Raw genomic sequence first — 27,316 nt, forward strand, 5'->3', positions numbered from 1 at the left:
ACCTATGCCACCCAAAGTATCTTCTCGTAAAAATGATCCAAATTGGGATTTTAACCTTTTACTCCTGTATGAGTTTCACAAGGACTACACACAAAATAAGAAAAGCAGGGATTAGCTTTAATTTGTTGGCATGATCTGTCTCCCACACTTGGCTGTTTTATATACTACAATTGGTATGCGATACTAGAAATCTGAGGAATTTGGAACTTTTTAATCTACATTTTGTTATTTGATATCATTACATCAGTAAACCACCTTTGATAACAAATTGTTTAGTTAAAGTGAAGGTCATATTAGTATTCTTACTTACTTCTAACTGATAACTGCAAGGCAGATGCCTTCCTAGTGCCCCAGGGATTAGCTCAGTTCCGTATGTATGCCATTCCTACTCTATCATTTTCCTGAAGGTCTGAAGAAGCAAATCTCTGAGCAAGGTTCAATGAACTCAATCCGTGAGTTTAGCACCTTCTCTTCCTGTTCAAATATACCTCATCTCTTATCAAGGAGGAAGAATTATATTTCACAGACTTGGGGGGGGGGGGGGGGGGGGGGGAGGTTCTTCCATTAGGTTCATACCAGCGACACTTTTGCCTTTTGGGGATCCATTATCCACAGCTGTGAATTTCCTTCTGCACAGCTCTAATCTAACCCAAATTACCTCTGACAGCAAACGCTATACTCAGGGTATTGATATTAACAAGTATCAGTGCTGCTCTTCCCTAAACCCAGTGCCTCCTCAGGACCGCACTTCAAAACAAAATCTATCCAAGAAACCACATTTTCTTTTGTCAAAGTGCTGCATCTTTGCTTGTTCTGTATCTCGGAGGACACAAAATTCCACATGATATGGATTTTGAAATTCCCAGGGCCACGTCGGGGTAGAAAAGGGATAGGACAGGGCTCTGCAACTTAATTTCTGTACCTGTTCAACATTTCAGCATTTCCATTCTGTATCCTCTTCTTCCTTTTCTCAAGCTCTGACACAGTAAGGGGAGCACCTCATTTCATTATTTGACTTTTTGCATTATATGCCTCATTGCATTATTTGCAAAGATTTACTGATTCACCTTTTTTTTTTTTTTTTTTTTTTTTTTTTTTCAATTTCTCTGATACTTGGAAGACAGTAGCAAAGAAAATATCTGGAATCTGGTAATCTGGTAAAAGTCTATTTAAAGCGGACACGTACAATCTTTTTCAAAATTTCAACAGCAAAGCATCATTTACAAATATGCACAGTTACTAATAAGCATAAGCCAGCTGTAAAGGAACATTCATTTTGCAGTAATCATGGAATGATTTGTTGGTTTTGCATGTGCTTCCAAAGATACAAATTTCTTTTGCACACACTAAGTACTTGTGAAAAAAAGGAAGCTACAACTCACAAGAAAGGTCAATTTCTACTTTTATTACATATTTGTGGTATTTCCCATTGAAAACAGCTAACCCCTTGGAACACATTCTAGAGACCACAGTTGATCATTCAAACAATAAAACACTTCATGCATTTTGAACATTTCACTTACCACTGACAACTCCTTCCTCTGTTTTGCCTAGAGATATATAGAGCTGTAATCAAGTTCAGAAAGCCCCCAGCAGCTGTGTGCTGCCATTCAGACCTGAAAGATTCCATGTTGTGATAAAAATTAATGTCCTTTGACATCCTCTGGGATTTTTGATGCCTTGGGAACAGCTAATGAAGAAATACAACCTTTGCAGACTATAACGCAAATTTTTGGATTCTAAGATTAAGACGCATGTGGCATATGCATAGCCTGTCTAATGTCAGCAGTAAAGCATCCATACCCAAGTGCCAGAAGATTCTGCCTTCATATGTTTTAATTACCTCCCATAGAAAAGCTTTAACTAAATTGACTAAATACATTTTAATATATATGCAATTAAATAGCTACTCTTCTTTATATTTTAGAATTTTTAGAAAACAGCATTGATTAAACACATAGATCTCCTTAAAATCCATTAAGCTATAATGCTGCAAAATCCTTGTTTTATTTGCAATAGAATAGATTTTAATCAGGCATATTAAGTCACATATATTTTACTTCCTTGGATACTGAAAACACCCTTCACAGCTGGTGCATCTTACAGGTTTTGTTTGTGTTTTTTTTTTTTAAAAAAAAGACAGCACCTCTGAAGACTTTTAGAAGTGGAATCCAAAACATTTTTGAGCCACCTTGGACTCATCTTAGACTGTGACATGAACACACAGCTCAGAATGGGAACCAAAACCACCATTATACTGAGCAGAAAGCCACTGGGGATTCCCAGTCTTAACATATGCCTGGCTACAATAAGTCAGAAAAGAAATTTTAAGGACAAAGCAAACACTAAATTTTCTCAAGAACACATGGTTCAAACCTGTTACAAGGTGCCTCCTTTCCTTTTGGATCCTCACAGGCCATTTTTCAAAGTCTTAAAGAATTAAGCCAAGCTCAACTTTTTACAGAATGCTGCTGCCATTGGTACCAATGCCATCCCCGTTGTGTAATTACATATTAATTACACGCTGCTGTGTGTAATGATCTGATAATATCCAAACCACCTCCTAGCTTTCAGGAGCACTCTTTACCACCAGACTGTAGACTCTGCTGGCAGTGGGCAAAGAGATAACTTTTCATCCCTTCTGCTGAAACCACCTTTTTTTTTCTTTTTTTTTTTTTCCCCAGAAAATAATTCAGTATCTACTGGGTATACAGCATATGCAAGAAGGAATGACTAACAGTTTGGTCTGGGCAGTTGCCTGCGAGCAGAGATTTGGTTCCTGTCTCCTATTTAAATAAATAATCCTGGACTCTGAAAATTCATTCCCCTGTTCCTCCACTGTAACTTGAGAGTTTGAGCATACTTGAAGACTCCTTCATTTGTTAATCTTCACACCCACAGTTTACCAGAATAAATAATGAATGGGAGACAGACTTGGTCTTCCTTCTTAGTTCAAAATTATTTCATAATTATAGTCCAGTTCCATGCCATGGTGGCATTCACAGCAATTATCCAAGGGTCTCTGTCTGCTCTGACTCTACAGATAAACAGTAGCCAAACCATCCTCCCTGATGCCAACTGGGGGGGTGGCACTCCCACCAGTATTACAGACTATGCTGAAATTTTGGGGCTGAGATTTTATCAAATATTTTCCTGCCACCACATTAAAGAGGAGTCAAAAAAATAGTTTAAAAGCAGTTGGTCACATTAATCACTCTCCATTTTGTTTCCAAAGCTAAAGAGCTAGATGTCTTCTGAGCCAACCAAAACAGCCAATGCAAGCATTCAGGTACCTAGTAAAACAGAAACAGTCCCGTCTTTAGATGCCAAATGCAAAAGAAAGAGTGTCTGTAACTTAAGGAAGAAACTTGGATAATGCTCCAAAGACAAGTGGCAATTTCACAAATTTTAGACAGACCAGTTGTAGTCATAAAACTGTGCAAAAAACACCTAACATTCTTCTTGTTAATGTGCAAAAGCATTGAATATTTTTGCAGATGTAATTATAGGTGATCTTATAGAGAACTGTCAATTCTATTTTTATTTTAATACAGATTTTTACTTTAACAAAATGTTCTGAGGAAGGCGATATTTCTTGCATTCAGAGATGAAATTTAAGGTGATCTGGTGAAAATGTCATGATCTCTTGCCTCCAGTAAAAGGGGGGAGGGGTTAAATTTGAGAGATTTTTAATTAAAAAAAAAACTGGAAACAGTCTCTGGATCTACATGACTTGACACATGCTACCACAATGGGGTAATTGTGTATGAGAACATAAAAACAGAAGGAAAGAAAAACAAAAAAGGAAAGAAAGAAAAAAGGTATTTATGCAGAAAGCCAATCCCTAGACTTTAATAAGGCACAGTACCACCACATGGGGGGGAGGGTGGGGGAAGAAAAAACAAGTTTCACCCTAATATTATTATGAATGTTTCAAATGCAGTCAAACTTTGATCTTATTTAAATTTAAGATACATTCTGTCTGCAACAGTAACTTCTGAACTATGCATGTTTCCATACTTAATTCAACGTGAATATTTTTGAGTATCTCAAAATGTAAAACGTCGTCCAGAAGCTTGTGTCTGAGTAGCACTGTCAGAATGACAGCTGTATATTTGGGGAAGTTCAAAACACAAATTTAATAGCTTAACCATTTCTAGCTTTAATTCACAAAATATATTTCTATAGATTTCAAAGATTTGTGAAGGTTAGAAAATATATTCACACTTTGAACAACATTATGTAGTGGCAATGATCGTCTCTAACATCAGTTAACATCAGAAGTATCTAACAAAGATACTTCTACTACAGAACTGTTAATGACATTATGGCATAATGATATCACTTATAATTCATTTAAATCATATATTCAGTTTTTCAGGATCCTTTGTTATCTATGCAAGAACTTGCTGAACAGATCCCATATGGAATATGTACAAATAAAATTTATCACACGTCTATGATTTAATTGTGATTAAATTAGAATTAAAATATAGTAATAACAAGCATGCAATATGTCAGTTACAATATAGGAAAATCCAGAAAAAGAGTATTCTAGAGTGCATTTTTAGCAGGCTCTGAAATCTTAATTGCACCCACAAGGTTTCATAACACTTCTGCTTGCAAAATGAAAAATGAATGTACTCATGGAGTTTGAGGCCTCAGTAAAGGAGGCCAGCTGAAAATCTGGCCCTCACCATTTTGGGTCTGGTTAGGGAAATAATAAGTGACTAAGGTTCCAAACAGAGACTCATAATTCATAACTGCTGTCTATTCTGTATTTCTACACACAGCATAAGTGAATAAACCGTTAGCATATGCCAATTCTTACCAAAAAGAAAAAAAAAAAAAAAAAGGAAATAACTGCAGTAAAAATCTACATACAGAAGTCCTGCATAATTGTGAATTGCTGCTACCAATTCAGAAAATTCTCAGTAGCAGCTTTTGGCAAACACTATTTTATATCTTTAGAGTAATTCAAGTTTTTTCAGGATAATTTCTCTCTTTTTTTTTTCCCCCTCAAACACTGAGAACATTAAATTGGTTTGGCTGAAGATTACTTTAATTCAAACCAAGTGGCACTATGCACCACTCAAAACTAAAGAGGCACATAAAATTTCATGTGTAACTTTACTGCTCAGTTCTACCTACTAACTGTTCTGCTCATGTCAGTGTTCTTATGCTGAGGATCAGGCAAGCACCATGCTCCATGATTGTAAACATTGGCAACAGGTCAATACCTATTTTGGAAATTTTGGAACTGAAACATTAACCCTCCTTCCCAATTAAAGCATGGAGGTTTTAGTCAAATACACGATGACTGGGAAACAGATACCACAGCATCACATCCACAAACCCACGCTCCTGTACCAATACCAAACCCTACGGACTGTGAACTACCGAAGATGCTGGCTAGATTTAAATGTTACATTGCATAAAAGCACAGGAGGGCAGTAATTTTGTCTATAAAGTGGGATTAATACCAACCATAATTCCTCACATTGTGCCCACTCAATGAAGAGGAGATTCAGCTCGGTGTTTTTTAGTTCCAAAAGCCTAATATGAAAGATTGGATTGTCTGCCTCATCCAACTGCACAAAAAGCAGCTAATGCCAAATCCATCTTAGCCCAGAACGTTATTATAAACAGATCATTTGATTTTCCGTAACAGAGACATTCAATCAACTGCCTGAGCTGGAAAATAGCAGAAGGGAAAGACTAGATAGAGATAAAAGAAATAACTTGAACAAAGTTAGCCATTAGGTGCCTTTTTCCTGCTCTCACCCGAACCCTAGCACCACATTCACAAGGAAGGTGAAAGTCATCCACTGCTGGCAGAAATTCCCACTGGGGAGTGTTTCTCCAGACAACAAACCAGGGATACTAGAAGGGTGCCAGAAATCACAGTAAAAGTCACAGAAATTACAGCATTGCATTTCAAAACTGCAAGAGAGCCTAAAATTAGTCGCTATTACCATACCATAATGAATTGGCTTTCAATATAGAATTTGTTCTGTGAACTCTTTGGCCCTATCTTTTATCAGGTAAGACTAGCATTTCATGTATTAGTCACGTCATGTTCAGGTTGTGCCCCAGTCCCATAATGAACTAAGAGGTAGCTCAGCAATATTGTTTTATTCTGTCAGAAGACTTTGGGAGATTCAACTGCAATTTCTATACTTACCTTATTCTGCCCACAGCATCTTTTTAACTGAGAGAGAAAGAAAAACTGGAGAGCATCATTCTGCTGGTAAGGTAAACTTATATTCTGCTGTGATCATGAAACTGTAGGATCTAGGATAATCTATAAAAGCCTTCTATCCCAAAGCTTCATTTGAGCCTACATAGATAAAAAAAAAAGTCTCAAAAAGAAACAGCTGTATCAACTCGAGAGTGTAGATAATGGAAATAAAAGAACGACTTTTTTCTGTGAGGATAAAGGATTTTCTAGAGTATATTTATAGGAATATAGCATAATTTACCAGTGTTTATATACTCTGAGCCCAATTTATATCCATGGACAAGGCTGCAACACCTAACAAATCCAAAAAGGAATAAAAGGTTCCTATCAAATATCTACGAGGCATAAAAACTTGAAGATGAATCATCTGATTTTTACCTTTAAATAAGAATGCCTTCTTAGCTCTTAAGTTCTACTCCAATTTGTATTAAATGTTTGTTTCCAGAGCAACTTTTTCCTCCTGTTTATTATTTATGTTTTGCTTAGAGCTCCCTCTGTTGCATCATTTGTTTTCTCTATAAAACCAGCCCCTGTTAAAATCTTGCTGAACAAAGGCTGAAAATTCTTCATTCTTCAGGTAGTTTCCAGAATCTCTCAGATTCTCAAACACTTTCAAGAAGGCTTTTTTTTTTTCCTGATTTACTCTCTTAGCAATTTTTTCCTCTTCCCCCATGAAACTCTTCCCCACCTACAACAGGTTTTCATATTTTAAGTGGATGAAATTTAGGAATACTTCTGAAGTAGTTCCATTTCAGCTTTCTCATTCAGGAGAAGATCAGTGAAACACAGTCCTTTAAGACTGTCTTCCAATAGTTATCAGCCAGGGAAGAACCTGCTCCCAAGTTGTGATACAACTATGAGAATATCCATTTATGTGCTGACAAGATGTAGTATCCAGGCCACAAAGTGTTTCAGAAGAGCATAATCTCAAAAGACAAGCAAATCTACTCTCTATTTTATAAAGCTTCATCTATTAGGTCAGGTGCCACCAAGACCAACAGTTTCTGTAGAATACCAAAGTGTCTCAGAAAGCAATGGTAGAATAGAGGAATTAAGCAGACAAGAAAACTGGCTCCTCCCAGAGGTTTAAGACGTTCACCACTGAATAGTAAAGGCCTCTTCACGGTGTTTGGAGAAATAAAAATGCACATGTTTATTGAAAAGCATGTGTGTGTATGTTCATATACAATTTCTCTTTCACACTTAACAAATTACTGTAGTTTTGCCCAAGAAACCAAGATCTATAAAACTCAGAACTCAAGTGATAGCTTTGTTCACAAAAAAAAAAAAAAGTTATTTGCTTTTTTCCTACTGCTTTATTGTTAAAGAATTTGTAAGAGATGTTGTAAGAAAACTTTATACTCATCACTATCTCCTGTGTTCATTAATAAGACTTACAGCTACTATGTATGAACTGTAAACATATGACAGTGTGTCCTCTCGTACAGGTACATGAAAGCAGAGGTACCAAAGCCTTATGAAAGTTAAGCTACCAGTTCATGGACTTGCCAAAGCACAAAGAACAAGACTCAGCCTGTCACTGAAGCCTGTAAGATTTCTTTCAATTGTTCAAAAAGCTACTAATGCAGAGGAATCACTGATCTGACAAAAGCCTCTGGACACGACTGCAAAACAAACAAACAAAGAGACAAAAGTAGTTAGTGCACATTAGGGCTGGAAAACACATAGGGCTGGCATTGCAGTAATAAGATGCTATTGCTATATAATTGCTTTTCTGACCATATCCAGACATAGTTAAATCACAAAAAATCAGAGCCAGAAAAACCTAGTATGTCTTCCAGTCCATTCTCCTGCCAGTGCAGATGATTGTAAGGTAACTCTTCTGTATCTGCATCAGATAAAAGACCTACAGCCACAAGCAGTGTGTGGGGTCTGGTTTCCATCCAGACTCAGAGTTTAAACAAAATATAGCTGGAAATTCATTTTTGTCAAAACCCCACAAGTTTCACAGACCCTAGATGCAGACCTTAGATTTTCCTATAATGCTTAGAGTAGTTCTGCCAGACACACACATGTCTAAGCACAGATGCAAGACAGAAATATCTAAAGGCCAGACAGAGGCTGTTTTCTATTACTAAAATTTTTCAAAATAAAATGAGAGTGAAACATCGGTAAAATCTGTCCATCACTGGCAATATAGCTAAACAGTGGTAAAACAATATATGCTAACAGAAGTAAAACAGAAGTTCACTTCTAAGGATTTATAACATGCATACCAAATGGACTACATAGGATGACCATATGATATGATTGGCAACACACAAATCAAGAGCTACATTTGAAAAAAGGGTAGTTTTAACTTTTCACTGTAACATATCCTGTTTTTAAATAAATGTAGCATATTAAAAGCATGAAGGAATTAAATTAAATTTCTTTCTAATCTTTCTGTTCTAAATTAGAACAATTACTGTTCTTACATTATGAAACTGAGTTAGTATCAAAGCATAATACTGCAAGGATTTGTCTTTCTATTTCAAGAAAATTTGAATATATGAAGATGCTGTATGGTAAGAAAACTTTGTTATAAAGGATTTTGGCAATAAAGAATCTTGTGTTAGAACTTAGTTTTGACAATTCTTTGACTCTGAAAGACAGGTAAGTACTAAAATGTCATCTGTCTATCCAAGTGAGATTTAGCTTTGGCAGTATTTAAAGAGTGAAAAAAAAATCATTTATATATATATATATTTTTTTTTTTTTTTCCAAAGACAATATATTTTCAAAGCTTTCCAAGAGGCCATATGCTCTTCAGAGGTACAGTAATGTGTATGTGTTACAAAAATATTTGCAGAAAAAAAGCTACATTTAAATAGTCACAACAATCATTTGGACAAACTGGATAAAGGCATCATGTGTGGCATTTATTGTCAAGAGCTGATACTTAGAAATTTCAAATCATTTCTTCGCTTTAAAGATGGTTGTTCTGTCAAGCTAAATTAAACCAATCATTTGGAAGTTAACTTGATTATCTCAATATAAATTGGCCTATTGCTAAGTTTTGGCTGAAAGGGCTATGTTTTTTTTAAATACTTTAAAAAAAAAAAAGAGAGAGAGAGAAGGCTAGACAAGAAAGCAAGACAAGTCTCTGAACTCTTGCAAACCATAGAAGTGACCTAAGCTGTTTTTTACACAGTTCATCTTGGCCCTCATCATTGACCCTCCTCAACAACCATAGGGGTATCAATGCCCCCATTTAAGCTTAAGCTGGGGCTACACATTGAATAGTCAGACAACTGTAACTATTATAATTTTTTTAAGATGAAAACAAATAGTCTCATTCATCTACTGTAGTTTCTGATCAGACCAGCTATGGTGACTGCTGCCAATTTTTCTCAGCTCATAAATACATTGAAATAACAAGAAATTATTAAATATAATCTTCTGAGTACTCACACATTCTTGGATTTGAATGCTTCAGCAAACTGCTGCACACTGTGAAGAGAAGCAAGGTCTAAGGTCATTGCTTCTACCTTGGCTTTATGCTGGAAGAAGAGAAAATAAATAAATAAAAGATAAATAACAGCTTGTTTAGTTCACAGTATCATACTATAGTACCTGTGTTATGAAACATGTCTGATTCTCTTGTTCAACCCCAAAGTGAATACAAATCATCAAAAAGAATGGATGTCTACAATATTCAGTGCCAAAAATAGAATTTTATTGTTGTGGTTCTGCTAAAAATATACACCATATAGGGCATAGCTTTAAATAATACAATAAATTGACACAAGGTACTTTTGAGGTTAATATGGTATCATCTTCCTTCCATTTAGCTAGTGAAACTTCTATGTAAGTCATGAAATAAAAGTAAGCATTAGGTAAGCATTATTCTTAATGCAAGCATTTTTAAAATATTATGCCAACAGAAAAATATTCAGTAAATACTCTATAAAAAACAGCTAAATTCAAACTTGCATATATTAACCCAAAGCAATCTGTTGTTCACAGCAGGTAATAAAAAAGACACCATAAAATAAGTGTAGAAATCAACCTATAAGCCTATATAGTTTTTCATACAGTAAGAGTTTACCAGGGTAGAAGATTTTCTGAAGATATTGTTTATGATCTTAAAGCCAATTTTTCATCTAGAAGAGGATGCGCGATGCCACAAAATGACAGGTTAACCTCAAGGTGCTCACCTCAGGCACCAGCCAAACACCACTTCTTCATATTTTCTGCTTCAAGATCCCTACCCACATACCTTTTGAAATGCTTACACTCCAAAGCTCAGAACAAAATGAACCAAAAGTCTATTTCCATTGCAACCACCAATCAGCCAGAATCAAGTGGACCTCAGTTCTTCCAAGCCACAATTTTGAAATTGCTTTCACTTGATTCGGTTATGTGAATGCACCATGTCTCTGCACTGCAATGCCCAGCAGTCTTTAGTTCTTCCATAAACACTACTTTAAGACATCCTCTGCAAAATGCCAAGCACCATGACGTACATGTTGCATAGATCCCCTAAGGAATGATGTACATGTGCATTTGTGCTTGCCCTCACTTTTAGGATCAGTGCTGCTCAGCACCTCACAAACTCTGGCACCTAAAGGAAGCTGGCAAGAGCCCTGTAACTCCCCCCAAACCTAGACATGCCAACCTTCGGTCCAATCTGTTTCTCACTCAGGAGAAAAGAAATTAGAGGGACGTTTCATGCTATTCCAACTTGCTACCTATAACTGTGCATACGTATATACGTATATATGGCTACATATAACTATACATCATCATTTAGACTGGTTATTAGCACTGCTAGAAGAAAGAATAAGAAAAATATGAGCAGATACTGTGGTGCTATGTAACCAAAGGCAGCACTTGAGTGGAGAGGCAATAGTAGATTTAGCACCATGGTGCAATGAGATCTACTGTGATTACAAAGTAATACAATGGGCATTTTTGGAGGAACAGAAAAGAAGAGGTATGTGTATCAGCACAAGAGGTAGCCAAGAATAGCACTCCCATTATCTCCCAAGTTCAAGCAACTCATCCGATCTCTGTTTCATTGCATCTGGAGCTTTTCTCACTGCATTTTTTTTTTAATTTATTTCACTAGCACCCATTCTGCCTGCTACAGTTACCTTGCAGGTTGGGTTTAAATAGAATGTCAGTCAAATTCCTTTTGTCCCAGTCCAGCTAGACTTAGTACAGCAGAAATAAATACAGCCAAAATTTTGACAGCTTCAGTTCCCATCAGGAAGTATCAATTGATGGAATCTGAAAATGTTAAACACAACATCCTTATGAAGAGTCTTTTCACCCTCACCAGACACACATCATTCGAGTCCTGGGATTCATTTTGCCCCACTGGGTAAATGTTTTCTTCTGTTTGAAGGTCAGAGACTTGAGAAAGTCGATGCTGCCTTGCATTACGCAATAGAGCTGCATAACAACTCTTCAGCTTTGCAGATCAAAGCTGCTTACTTCATAGAGAAGTAGTGTGCATAGTTGGGTTTATTTCACTTCTGCTTTCCTCAGATGAAACATTTTCCTGATTCTCCCGAGGGGAAAAGGACAAGAACGCTATAAATACAGGGACATAAGGGGGGATCAAAAAAATAAAAATAATTGTAAAGTAGTTCAGCAGACTATACCACAAGCTGTTAGTTACTGTCTTCTTGGGGATGCAGATTCAAGTCCACATGGTATTGCTTTGCTCTTGGTGTCAGATTTTAGGTTTCTGCTACTGATTCCAAGAATGCAAAAGAAGTGTCTACACAATTCAAGTCCAAAAAAAAAAAAAAAAGGAAAAAAAAAGGAAAAAAAAAGTATGATTACTCCAAAACACTTTCAGAAATAGAAATTAAACAGGCTAAAATTGGCCTGGATTTGTGGATAAATATATTGAAGATGTAAAGATCAGAAATTTCAAAAATCATAAATTACTGAAAGTGATAAATGGTTAACTGTTAAATAGCAAATGCAAATTATAATTATTGTGGTTTTTTGGTATAAATTCCAACAATGAAATGAGGCCGTCTTTTCAATTCATGCTCCATTTTCTTCAGCCAGTAAAATAGTTTATTTCAAACAATTTAACACTACTCCCCCTTTTTTATCCTCTTAGTTTTGATACACATACAGTTGCAGAAAAAGATAAAAGAAAATATTTAAGAAATTTAAGAAACCACTGACAATGATCTGAGGAAAATTAAAAAGGGGGGGCACAAAGACCGATAGTTTTAGTAATTTTTTCTATTGAAGAAGTAGCAGAAGCAAATGACAAAATATATTTGTCAATATTCTCCTTGCTTTTGCTTTTTTAAAAAGGCTGACACTGACAGCTTCATATGTGCACAAGGTGTGTACTCCACACAGGAGACACACACTTGCTCTGTTTCCCTCATAGGAGAAACTGGAGCATGCAACATCCAAAGCATTCACAGCAGAATGTGCCACCCAAGTTTATGAAGGCATGCAAAAAGCCAAGCTGAGTATTTTCTCGAAACAGTAACTGGGGAAGGAACTGTGGGCTTTGGCAAGCTTGCCAACTATTCTGTTTCAAACTCTTCCTGGCAAACTGAGATTCAAGCACTTCTCACTCCACAGAGACCATCAGTTCCTTCTGTAGCTTGAGAACGTCAAATGCTAAGCCTTTAGCACCAACCTGTTTTCACTTCAAATTTTTCCACTCTCTTACTTCTGTTGCAATTAAAAAATAAAAATAAAGAAATTTAAAAAGCAACATACTTGCAAGCTACTTTCCTAATAATGTAAGAGTAATTCCAATTAGTGACACATATAAACATTTTGGTTGGTTTCGTTTGCTTTTAAAAGTAGCTCAGTGTTACCTTTCTTACAATGTGTTCCCTCTATGCCTCGGAAGCACATATTGTGGTATTTTTTTTTTTTAAATAAAACATACAACTTTTATGTAAAAACAAAAAATCTAAAAGGCATGATAACTGTAACTGTAACCCAGTCAGAACCAATTGCTAATTATATACTGCAAATCCTGATCTAACATGTCATAATTTTATTACGTTGACGTCTCTCACCATTTCACTTCACGTATTTTTGGTACTGAATTATGCCTCATTTTATGTTAACAAATCTTAAATTGGACTTGTCACTTTCCCAAATACAAAAGACAGTCATGCTTAAAACTGACTTCATAATGTTCAACACACAAAGGCAGAATACTCTAGAATTTTTTTAATTAAGTTGATTAAAGATATTAATGCTCCCTCTACTACTTTACTTTCAAATATATTATTGAAGGTGAAACTAAATAACAGAACAGGTGTACAAGAATTTAGAGAGCTCACTTCTAAATCACAGCAGCATTCCCATATGGTGCCTATCACGAGCCAGTGCAAAACGAGCTGGTGCCCTGGCTGCTGATCCCCCAGGACAACTGTCCTGGCCACAGCCAGAACAACTTTCTCAACCCAACTTGGATCAACTTCGCAAACTGTCCGAAAGGAGAATGCACACAAGGGTAGAGTGGTTGCGCTTTCGCAGTCTGCTGAGCCTGGCGAAAACAATGACGACTGGAACCAAGTGAAACAGCACGGTTGGGAGGGGGAGTATTTGCATTTCATGAAGCCCAAAGAGCAGTTGGAGGCTAACAATGCCTAGACACCAACATCCTGTCTTTGAAGAAAGAGCCGAAAGCGTATCATTCTCTAGCTCCTAACAAGTTCTCTTCTAACAACAGAATAGCATTTTGAAAAATGCAAAGAAAAAAAAATTATCTTGTATTTCATGGTTTTATGCCTGGTTCTAAAAGCATTTTATCAATATTTTCAGATAAGTTTCGTTGCTCTCAACAGAAATAACACCAGCAAACAGTCTGTTTAGTTTTGTATGCAAGATGCTCCCTATTGAAGTAAAAATATTAAAAATGCTTAAGTGCAATTGGTTATATTTTGCACTCATGCTAGAAAAATGCTTATTGAGGCAGAAACTAACAAGAAAGTGAAAACATCCAGAAAGCAAGCGATTTCACTATATGCAATGTATTCACTTTACAGCTTAAAAACTGTTTAAAAATGAACACTGCATGGTAGAGTAGTTTGGCAGTAAACATGATTGTGCATTTGTGTCTTGGTATTGAAGAAGGAGCCCTTTTTCATAGTGAATTTTTCATTCAAATGTAAGTGATGATTTACGTTAAATATAGGTAAAGCACAGCTACATTTTCCTGAAGGATTGCAAGGAAGTGAAGAGCAGTACAATAAGTTGAGGCATAAAAGCTTTCTCTGTCATAATATTTATTATAATGGCATATAAAATAGCTGAAATAAATAATAGATGACTAAAAGTAAATTCATATGATAAAGAATCTTTCAGCAGACACCATTACTTCTGACTGCTCCAGTTTCATAGAGAGTTGAAGAGTCTTAATAAATATGCTGTAGCCCCTGTATCTCATGTAAGTACAAGTCATTTTGTGAGGGGCTACTTAAAATGTAACGTAGTGGACACTAGATAATTTACTGCCTAATTTTACTCTCAAAAGGTATCACATGTATATCTGGCATTTAAAAGCCCTTAACTCAAAACTGAATACACAGCACAACAACTAAAATATCTGACTTTGAAGGAGTGAAAACCTAATAAAATGGTTAAAATAAAAAAGTTTACTTTGATTTAAAAAAAAAAAAAAATTGATGACATGGTATGCAAATAACTATATTATGCAGTGTGAGAAATAGAAAATCTTCAGAAAAAAAGAATTTGGCATCAAAACTGATGAAAAGACTGTGGATTTATCTTAAAATAGGTAAAATGAACAAATAACCAAAACTCAGCATATGACAAGCAATGCCCAAATAAAACCATATTTCCATGCTGAGGTCAAAGTAGAGGATGTTTTAGAAGCATGTCTGACAATTTGACACACAGCTTATGACAGTCAATAGCCAGTACCATGCACTATTTATGGAGGTACATAATAGGGAAAAAGGCTTTCACTCAGGATTAGGACTGTAAATATTATTGTCCCTAATGTATTCAACATTTGGTACTTCATGCAAAACAGTATTTATGTAATGCCAGCTCCATATTGTTGTGGGCTTTGAATGCTATACATCTACTTCTCATGGAACTGAGTGGGACAAGTGAATCTTAACTGCCTCAAGAGTAACCAAATCCACATACTAGATGCTTTAATAATACATTCTTATGCTACATTTGAGATACCTTAAAGTCCATTAGAAGAGATCGTGGTTGAACAGTTTTACACTAATTTTTCTAGTTTTTCTTTACCCCCATATATCAGAATTTTCTATATATTACTTTCAAATTTTCACTAACTTTATGCAAGAGAAGAGGTACACATGATAAAAAAACACTTAAATATTATTTTATTAACCAACACATCTACAAAGACCTACAAAGAAATAACTGGGATTGATTGTGATTCTTCATTACAATCAGAGATTAAGAGGATTTTGTTTCTTTCTTTGGAAAGAAAATGTAATACTTGGTTTCCCTATTTCCCAACGTATTTTTTTTTTACCTATATTTTAGTTATAATTTGCTGGTTCAAATTATTCTAGTACTCATCTTGCTCAGTCCTGTTGAACACACTTTCATGCTGCAAATAAACTTTCTCAAAATAATGATTTTATAAAGGCTGGTTGTTCCTGTTTAAGTAACAAGATCTTCATGTCCTCCACAAAAATGCAATTCCAGCAGTGGTTGCCTTCATCCAACTCAAATGAATAGCACATCTCTGGAGACCAAATGGGTCAAAATCAGTCTACACATTGTTAGGATTACTGATCATCCTCGGACCTACATTTTACCATGAAGAATAGCTCATTATGATTATTTTCCTCTTCTCCACCCTTTCTGCAGAACATATATGGATGTTTGGCAGAGAAATATTTACGTTTTTACACCATCTTCTGCAACCTAAAGCAGTAGGAGGCCTCTTCAGAAAAATCTGAAGCCATCAAGCTGAAGTGTGATTGTATTACAAACGCATGTCTTAAAGCTGAAACTGTAGCTCCCTACAAATGATAGTCTAGAACAAACTTCTAAATTGGCAATTTAAGTATTAAGCTCAATTTGGTTATAAAAGCAACAGAGAAGTCTGGATCTTCAACTGGCAAAAAAATAAAAACTAAGACACCAAATGAGCAAATTTAAATTCTGAAGACAAGAGACATGAAAGAATAATAAAGAAGACCTGATAAGGAGTTCCAGTTTTTGAGAATGCCTTACACCAACTCAGCATTTGGTCCTTCCATTTAAACAAAGCACTATTCACAGCAATATTTTTCCTTCTTCCAAATACTTAATTTACTTATAATTTAAAACCTACGTCATAAATACAACTATGTGAAGTCTCTAGGTACAGCTTGTGTATTTGAGTTGGACATGGAAGTGCTTTCTTAGTCATGCAATCAGTCATTTTAAATCCCCAATATTTCTAAACTGTGTATCTATTTCTATGTAAATGTCTACTTTTAAAAGGAAATACAAAATACACTTATCTATTTCTTTGTGGCCACTCAATTTTATCAGGTGTTAATATATTTTCTTTTCTTCAGCAATAAATACCCGTACTATGAGCAATATTATGTTATTTCACAATCTGTACATTAGCTAACTCTTAGATCAATGTCTCTGCAAATTTGGCCTTTTATATCTTCTGAAGACAACTATAAAGGAGAAAAAAAAAAAAAAAGGAAAACATCTGCATTTCCTTTTGAAATTAATATATTCAGAGAAATAAACTACACCACAACAATCCTAAATCATACTTAAAAAGAGTAAGGAAAGTCAGTTTCCAAGGAACATTTTTAAAATTATTTATTCCTTAACCATACAGAAGAAAAAAAGATACACAGAAATTACTAGACTATAATTTCGGAATACTTCAATTTACAGGCTCCAAATGTCCTTGATTTTTCTTGGATGCACATGGTTTCATTGCACGCAGTACACATCTGCTTCAATAACAAGAAATTACATGCATTTTAAAAAAATATCTACCATAGGTTTTGGCAGTAGGAATTTGTCTAGCTCTTGATGTACGTGAACTGCTGGTATTTCCTTGGAAGCCTACTTTTAGCTGGATTTTTTTTCTTTCTCTGGATGTAGATCATTTCTTTCCATCTCCAAACCTTGTTCCTGTAAAGCTCATTTGAATTTATCTTGGGGAATCTCAGATAATCTTGGCAATATATTACATGTGTATGGTTTACTATTCTAATAAACATATCTTCTTGTTTACAGAATAATAGAGGGAGCCTGGGAACATGTAACAGGATCTGGACTGTGCAGAGCCTCCTATTCAAATGCTTTCAATTCTTTTCATTCTGAAAGATTTGAAGTGATAGCAGAACACATTATCAAAAGCAGCAACAAGGAAACAGCATTGAGATAATTTAGAAAGTACACATTTTGTTTTCTTCAAAAACTTGCTCAATTTTAAGTCATAAGATTAAATAAACCAATGGGTTGCTGAGAAATATGCAATAGAGGTGGCAATGGATTTTTTGGAAATGACATAAATTGGAGAAAGAACCAGTATTTCTAAACAGATTACAGCGGTAACACCACTGTTGCAATACTGTATTATTGTTGTTAATCATCCACAACATTAAAGATACATTATCTTATATGTCCTGCCACACATAAGCTGACATATAAAACTCACAGCAGGATTTCACATCAATACTTTGCACATACAGAAAATGTTAGCATCCTTCCTACAGATGCCAGGCAAGACGAGAAAAGCATGATGGTCAAAAGGGCAACAATGTTTAAGTAAATACAAAATGAACCCTTTTCCCCTGTTCTCTCATGATCCATAATCATAAGCTATGTTGTTGCCTGAAAGTGCAGACATGCACTGTGCAGTGCATTAATCCTTCAAACACTAACAGATGCTGGCAGGGATTTAGGCTGGAATGTATTTACAAAGTGACAAATTATGTTCCATATTATACAGAGAGAGAAAGAGCACCCACAAATAGGCTGATAAATGTCAGCTGCAGTCACGACAAACGGTTTATTTTTATTATACTGTAACCACAAATGTTTTTTGCAGGGAGGCCCAAAGATTTATTTGTTGCAGGAAAAAAAAACAAGATTATATATGACACAAAATAATAACTGCGAGATCACTGATGTTCTGGGCAGCTTGCCCTCCTGGAAGCTATGTTCAGATTGAAAAATGTTGCTTAAAAATGGTATGTTATATGACACAAAATAAATAGTTCATAAATCTGTATTGAAACAACAATAACTAATAATTAAAGACAGGCTTAGGACATGGCTTATACAAGTTAAAAGGAAAGCTTAGTATTTCCTGTAGTGGAATGGTGAAAATGAAGTAACAATATTAAAATAAATCTGATGAAATTGTTTCAGATTAAAAACAAAGTGCTATAATTGCTAGATGGAGGCAACATATATTTTAAACGTGGTCATAGTGCTCCATGAACATTTAGTGCAGCACAATTAATTGGCAGAATAGTGACGTCTGCAGGTTTAAAAATGCATTGCAGCTATTATGAAGTACATCAAGGCTTGCCAATAGATTTAAGGTACAGTTTCCACACATACACACACTCCTAATATTGGGAAAACACACATATGCATGTTTTTAAAAGACATTACTTCTTTAATCATGAATAATTTCAGGATGCTTCAACATAAGTAGAAATTAATACATCAGACAAACAAGGAAATGAAATAAAATGAGTAAATAGCTTCTTAAGACATTTTAACTGACAGTTCAAGGCTTATAAACTCCTAGCTTTAAACAATAAAATAGATTTATTGTGGATAAAAATAAATATCTATTTTACAGGACAGTATCCTCAAAGAAGTAAATGTATATACAAGTTCTTTCTTTTGTTTCCACAACTGTTCCCATCCCCTACCTAAGAGATACACACAAAATGATACCATTTCAGGTCACATTGCTATGCATGTAATTTTAGAAAGTGAAATAAAAGGATGGAATCATATTAGTAAAGATTTCTTGTACAAATAAGGGTTGGCAGGATCAGGTTCTTAATATACACTCAATACAGACAATATAGTCTTTGATGAAATAATACTAAGTCTTTCCGCATGTACAAGAAAATATCAGGCATATTTGAACAGTACTAGAATATGGAAATGTGGCATCATGCTACCTGATTTCCGATGACAAAAAGACAATATTTTTCTGTACTTTCTTCCTAAAGAAATAAAAATTATGTGACAAAGAAAACAAGAACAAAATAAATACAAAGACTGGAAACAAATTTCTGTGGAAATGTGGCCTGTTTCAGGAGTCATTTTGTTCTATTTGTCATCAACAACGTAGATATAAAACCAAACACATCATTTAAAACCTGATGCAATTCCAGGGATGCCTAAAAATCCCTGATCAAAGTCCAGACCATGTATTTTACAGATGCAAAAAGCTGATTGCATTCAGACACAGACTGAAAGGGTCATAAGGCCATGTCACATTGTCCTAATAATTAAGAAAGCTAAAAACAGCTTTAGCATAAATGTGGATGAAGTCCAAAATAAACTGTCTCATTTTTAAGTACTGTCAACCTGAAAAGCTGAGATTTTATTTTACCAAATATACATGATTTCTTTGGATAAAGTTTTGATCTATAGATAACAAAAGGACTCCAGAAAAATCGTATCATGCAGCAATATAATGGGAGTGTCAATGCTCACCTACCATTATACTTACTTTTCTTACATAATTTCCTAGATAAAAATCGCCAGTGAATAATGTAGTTACAAGGACGGAGACTATACCTTAGAATTACATTCTTACAATATCTGTACATACAAAACAAGGAAGTGCTGCCACTATAGCAAGTAAAGCAGCAAGAAAAGCATAATTAAAAACTAATTTTAACTTTAAAAATGTGCCTGAAGAACAAGCATGCAAGACTGATATAAAATGACATAAATGTTTTATAGAATAGAGGGTGGGGGAGGCAAGGGGAAAAAAAATACTCCCTTTCCCTTCTTTACCTTTCAGAAAAGAAGCAAAACTGAAACACAAAGAACTGAACATGAAGAGAAGCAGCACGATAAGTCTGTGAGTAACACTCTCTCTGCTGGACAGAAAGATTTTTAGATCCCTTCTGCAGTTCTGCAACCACAGGGGCTAATGACACTCCTAAATGTAGTAATTCAATTATTAAATGTATTTTAATTTAAAAGATATTGTCACATAGCTAAATAACTGGCATATATTCTACCCTAATTTTTTGTCTTTTTAGCTAATAGCTTAGGCTTTTCCCAAATTTTAAGGTAAATACTGGCTGTACCTACCTGAACACCTGAAAAAATAGCAGTAACTGTATATCTTACCCATATGCCACATGCAAAAATGTAAAACATATTAAAAAAAAATCAAAAAGAAAATTTCCAAGCAGATGTTTATAAACAGAAGGTAATGGATAAAAACCCAAACACAATGCTGCATTATGTTACATGATTCACTGATGAACCCATTGGAACTACAGCAAAAAGCCCTTCTGGAAAACTTCCAGAAATTAAAAGGTGCAAACAAGCTGCCTAATACCCTTGCGTAGACTGAATTCTTATGAAGAAAATAAAGTTTATTGTCTGGAAACAGAGAAAGCATGAGGAAAGCACTAAAGCAATGGAGGTGAACAATTAGACAGATGTTCACTTAAGGAAATAAAGAGAACAGAAGAAGCCATCACTGAGGAATTTTACGAGAATACTGACAACTCTGCACCTCATCAAGGGCACTGGTAAAGTTAAAGCCACTGAAGCCATTTCTACTCAACTCCCCGATAACTGCTGACCTTGCAAAAGTCTGCATTTAGCAAATGTGGCTTAGGAAAATAGCATTATACTTTTCATTTTACTATTTTTCCCAAACACCATTTATACACTGTACTGCATATTTCAAGAAAGTAAACTGTATTTCCTTGTATATTACATATACTCACAATTTTTCCTAAGTATGCCTGTGCATCAGGAAAATCTACTTTAAAAAAATAATAATTGTCATCTTTGTCATTTAAGTAAAATTAAATACTGTTAATTATACCTGATCTTCATATACGAATGGCTTTTGCTTAATACAATTATATATTACTATAGTTGGAAGTAGCGTACTATATATTGCAATATGATTATGGTTTAAAACATACAACTTTGACATTTAACTACCAAAACAATAATGGAGGAAAAACAATATTTTGTTGATAAACAGTCCTATAGAGCTTTTATATATATATACACACATGCATAGATGTAGGCAAAAGGAAGAAAAGGAATTAAATAATAATAAGAGGATTTTTTGAGAAGGACAAAAGTCTTTTCTGTGCTTGTGCAGGATGAGGTACTAATGTAATTTGTTCCATAAACATATTCCTATTGTTTAAAATATCATTTCAAGACTATGCTTTGTGATAATACTCCCATTGTGGTTTTTCAGAAAAAAAAAAAAAAAAAAGAAAAAAAAAGTATATATGCCCTCCAAATCTCAAGTGCACTCCTGGTTTCTCTTTTTCTTTTATCTACTCATGTATTTTTAAAAATGACTCTCAAAGTAATCTGAAACTGTAGCTCAGTATCACTAACATGATTTTCATCATTTTCCTGTTTACTGTGGACTACTTCCTATTACATTCATAAATTGTTTCTGAACTGCAAATATAAACATGATACATATCACCTTAGCCATGTAGTACAGGGAACACAAGTATCAGAAGTGAACTATCCAGTTATCCAATTACCAGAGTTCCCACCAGCTTTAAAAACCAGACTAGTCTTAACTTGTATCATTAGCATAACCTATTTCAGTATCAGGTTGTAGAGACAGGGAGGAAGTACCAATTAATATCTATGTAGTAATCCATATATAACTCATACACAAAAGAAAAAAAAAATCCTATGGTGCAGATTTTTAACAGCATGTTTTTTAACAGCACCAGACTTTCTTGAGCATCAGTCACTTACAAAAAGGGATAGCTCTTTTATTCCAAACATTTTTGTGCCATTTGCAATATAAACAGTAGTTTACCCAGGTCTGCAGGGGTCACCCTGCTTATTTCCTACATGCTAAAGTTTCAAAGTTCCCAGTAACTCCAGAGAAATGAACAAGAAAATTTCATCATTCACATTTTAAATAATATAAAAGATGTGGAATGTGATTGATTTCACACTAGAGAGAATTGAAATTACAGTTATGGGATAGGGTTTTTTATGTACTGTAAGGTCAAGTAATAGTAAATAATTAATGAATTGTGAAACAAATTTTCTATAAGACAACACATAAATTATATTCAATAAGATCAAAAAGTGTAGTTACACCAAAAATCCATACAATATATCACAAAATGAAGAAAATGCATGATCCTGAGCAATAAAGAGATTTTTGCCATTATATTGGAATTACTGTTACTCTCTGATGGAATATAAATAACATATTTCCATACATATATTTTTTCAAAGGTTTTAAATGTCAAAATCTATAAGAGAAAGAAAAGAGAGGATTTTCAGATTTGTTTTGCTGTTGTTTTTTGGAGTAAGATTTCCTCACGTCTCCAGCAGTAAAGGTGGATCTCATGCATCTGAGAGTGGGATGATCAATTAGATCGAGGCCTAGACAAAACCACAGGGCTCTTTCTCCAGTCTTACTACTGGTTTGGGCTTCAGCCAATCTAAGGATTGCTTATCCATATTACTTTTTTACCAGCCTAAACGTTATGTTCTGTGATGCTGAGGCTGTACCTTAGAATTCACAATACACATTGCACAATACAATATTGGAATGATCTTGGTTAGACCTTCTTGGGCCACTGACATACAATAACATGAATTCAAGTCAGGAAGAAAAAAAGGAAACCCCCAAACCACCAAAAGTTACCCAACATATTTTTTTTGAGTTGATATTTAAAATTAGTTGAATTTGGTGCTTTCTGGATTAGTAGATGGAAAAGTTGTTCTTCAACTGCATGAAATTCATGTTCTGACTTGCATGATATAAAGAATTATCTGCTTTATAATAAAATACATATTCCTGCTTAGAGAAGAAACTATTCCAGCTTTCAGAATAAACTGTGGCAAAATATTACATATAGAGAAGGACAAAGGGGAGAGGAAAAATAACCAGCTCAGCTTTTCAGGAATGGTTTTCTCACATCATGACTGCTTTTCAGTCATTTCAAATTGTTCCTGGGGATAATAAATGAGAAAAGAATACACATAGCAAAGTTCCTGACAAAATTTTGTATCAAATGCAGGCAATTTATCAGACCAGTTTCATAAATAGTCCAGATTAACATCGTTAAAATAAATATAAGTAGGATGATGGGTCTCTGGCACCAACTGTTTCATTCTATAGATCTGTTTGTTTTGAATCATGCTACTTGCAGTTAATGGCATAGCTAGTGAACAGTACATACAGTCAAAATATATTTTTGAGATAACTTACAAACACCATATTTTGCATAGCTATAAATTTAAGTCAATAACTTGTAACAGATACATATATAAACAGCTTGAATACAGTCCTGCCAAAATACACCAAGTTCCATTTAGACATAAGTACTGATCCATTGCCTTGATTCCCAGGGCAATTCTGTGGTTTCCCCTACCAGACTGAAGAAGAAGAAAACATGCAATCACAAATGAGAGGCTTGTAATATTTTTTTAATCTTCTGATTGTATAAACTCATTCATCTTGCAACTTTTGAAGACATGCACAAATAAACAAACTTGCCAAGGAAATCTAGAACAGCTTCCAATCTTTTACTGTAAAAGAAATGTAAACTTCCAAAAAAGTTATAGTAGTTTCCTTTTCAAAGGTGCTTATATTAATAGCATCTAAAATAATGCAATTATCAAAAAAACATCAGTTACAAAGACTCAGTGAAATTACAAAGACAAATTCACTGGAAAACGAAAGTTAATTGTCAGTGAAGCTAGTTTTATACTTTTATAACTATGATCTTATAATGCAATGCGACATTAGAAGCAGTCAGAACTATGCATTTTTTCACAGGAAACCTATGCAGTTCCTATGCAGTACTCCGCAGGCTATGCTAAGTAGTTTACAAAATCTTGTTGTCCCTATATTATTTCAGGTAAAAGTTTCATAACCATCATGTACTGTCAAAACAGTTTCCAGACCTGACAGTGATACACCATGGCTGTGAACTTTGGAGTCAGATTATCATGTACTGTAGCTTGCAAAGCCCATGACTATTGCCAATTTCTAACTACCTGACTGACAAAGTTATGTGAATATAGGCCTTTTCTCCCTTCCCATGGAACCATTCAGCACAGTTTTTGAGTCTTTTTTCTTTTACTTTATTCTGTCTTCTCTAATCTAGATGGCAAATTTGATCAGTTCAAGAACACAGTGAATTGCACGAGGTACAACACAGCACTTCCAGGCATGACTCACTAATTCTCTTAGGCCCTTCTGAAAAAGATGTGCCAACATAAGGCACAGAAGGTTTACATTTATAAGACTTTGATTAAGTAGGCAAGTTTAGGAGGACAGAGACAAGTTAAAGGAAAAAAGCTCTGAAAGTATTGAATTTTGTTAAGAAAAAGACAAAAATGGCATTCCTATAATCAACTAAATGCATGGATTATTTAATAAGTGAAATTATCCAGCAATGAAAAAGAAAAGAAAAACATCAGTGAAGTAGATGAGGCAATAAGCAAATGTAAGCCAACCATTTAGATGGCTTTTAGCACTTGCAAGCATTTGGTTTCAATTCAGTTTTAAAACACCTCATGCTATGGCATTGGACAACTCCAAAAAAAAAAAAAAATCACATATAAGACAAAAAACCTGAGGTATTTCTCAAAACTGCATAAAAAGCTGCGTGAGAATTTTTTCTAAAGGTGCTAAGTTTTAACTTTCTTGGCTTCTTCCTAAAGAATATGATGGCTATACACTTCAAAATAAAGTTCCACTGAGTACCTGCCAGCACTGTAAAAGTACATGGTACAATTACAAGTCTGGTTCCTAATTTCCTTATTTCAATCCAGCACACTAGCAAATTCAAGCAAGTACCTAGCTGGATTTTTAAAGATAAGCAGATAAGCATATCTGACCCCTGTAAACTTTTTAAAGGTTTATTAGTGTGCTCAGCTCCCATTGTAACCGACAGGAACCAAAGTGTATTGAAAACTTCACCTTTCCTTTAAAAAAAAAATGTTGCAGTTAAGAAGTTAAATCACTTGCTGTAAATAAGTAGATACTTCTAAGATTTAAAATCCAACCAGAAATGTCATTTTGTCATGAGCAGCAGAAGGATGACAGCCAAAGGTGGGAATTGAATCACTTTTAGCAGATCATTTTTCCGTTTCAGTTTGCTGACCTTTGTTTCCAAGCCACTTGACGCTGTTTCAAATGTGCTACAAAATGCCGAACCCCGCACTGACCAGAGCACATGAAACTGCTCAAAGTCGGGCTCCAACGCTACATATGTTAATTCATCATCTTGTCAAATTAATGACATTCATTCATAAATACCATCCAATCTCCTCCACACCTGGCTGAGTCTTCTGTTCAGCCTAGTGAAACAAACTAATTACAGAATTTCTCCTCCTGTCCTTTGGACAGTGTACCTCACTATGTTTGAAAAGTGCAATGATATAGAACTAAAAACTGGGCAAACACCCTTAAATGTGACAGAAGACCAGACAGGCCAGGGAACCCAGGAATGTTAGTTGCTGTAGTCAGTTGATCAGATGCCAAGCCCAGCTCTCTGAACACCATGTGTTAAGACTGTTCCACCAAGCCTTTTAGCTACCTTGCCCATGCAAAATTCATTTAAATGTTTAAGGCTGCTGATTTAAGAAAGAGCGTTTTGCCTGTATCCATGGCCCTCACCAAAAGTACAGCCTCAAACTACGATTGGTACTTGTACAATCTCACTTGGGCAAGTGAAAAGATGGACACGAGAAATAGGGTTTCCTTTCCAAACCCCCCTTTGATAAGCTACTACAGCTGTAGACTTTCATACTTCTTGCATAAAACAAAAAGCAAAGCCCTCAACCTCCCTGATTCCAAACATAATCCTTCAGTTCTTACTCAGATATCTTAGGTAAAGGAATAGGGAGAAGGTTCCCTCAAATGCAATCACCTTCTGCCCAGAACATTCACCCCTATAAAATGGAGGGCGCTAAATCAAATACTCTTAAGCAAGAAAAAAAAGAGACAAACAGAGACCTCCTGTGAACCATTATGATTAAAAACAACCACATTATCTCCTGGCAAAATTTCATGAGCATCTCCATCCACTACGTAATACCTAAGAGCATTCACCAAGTAAGGCTCAGATAAACAAAGCAGCTCAGAAAGGCTTACGTATTCAGCAATATTAGGATTAAATCAATTCTAAAGATGGCCAAAACCAAACATGTAAATTACCGTGGAAGTTTCTTTGCAAAAAAATTTTAGGTTCCTCCAGAGTTTAAGGGAAGATGTTGAGGATTTACATTTTGAAATTAAGTGCCTAGTGAAGCAGTAGCCCAGAATTCAGGTACCAAAATATTTTAAACAGAACTTGTCCCAAACAGTAAGGCCATGCTCTTTCTGCAGCATTTCTTCACAAGCATATGAATTCCGTTGAACTCACAAAGGACGTAAAAACTTACTAATATGTGTGGCAACCTGCCATGTATTGTCAGCTGCAGAAACTGGCACCTCTTTCTAGACTGACAGCCAGCCTGACCTGTTAGGTCCAGGTTTTAGATGATACTCAAATACTCTTTTTTCCCTTAGTGTTGAATTTTATTTGGTTACAAACCTTTGAAAGACCCGTGTTATCTGTTATCACCTCCTTGCTGTGTCCTGGTAACAATGGACAGCGGCATTCATGCAGTGAAAAGGCTTTGCTCTGAAATGACCCATCTGCAGCCAAGCCATTCTTTAAGCAGTAATACTGAACAGATTCCTGAATTTTAAAGCACCTAAGGGCAAGGACAAAAGCCAACTCACAAAATAATTTCTCAAGGTTACATGGCAGATCAGAGAAAGAATCTAACCAGAATCATCCAAGCCTCAAAATAATGTTAAAATCCTCATGGCATCAGCTTCATGAATGTCCCTCTTAATAAGGTGTAGAAAAA

At 35.1% G+C, this 27,316-nt stretch overlaps 1 protein-coding gene across 8 annotated transcripts in view; it reads right to left on the reverse strand.

Annotated features, from left to right (window-relative positions):
• Window positions 1–27,316, reverse strand: part of WWOX (WW domain containing oxidoreductase) — a 511,256-nt gene that overhangs the window by 392,680 nt on the left and 91,260 nt on the right. For all 8 annotated transcript variants that reach the window (XM_040570723.1, XM_040570724.1, XM_040570717.1 and 5 more), the window contains exon 6: window positions 9,656–9,744. In XM_040570723.1, coding sequence (XP_040426657.1) covers window positions 9,656–9,744 — 89 coding nt within the window. The remainder of the gene's footprint in view (window positions 1–9,655; window positions 9,745–27,316) is intronic.

This window comes from Cygnus olor, chromosome 12 (assembly GCF_009769625.2).
Source record: "Cygnus olor isolate bCygOlo1 chromosome 12, bCygOlo1.pri.v2, whole genome shotgun sequence".
NCBI classification, from domain to species: Eukaryota; Metazoa; Chordata; class Aves; order Anseriformes; family Anatidae; genus Cygnus; species Cygnus olor.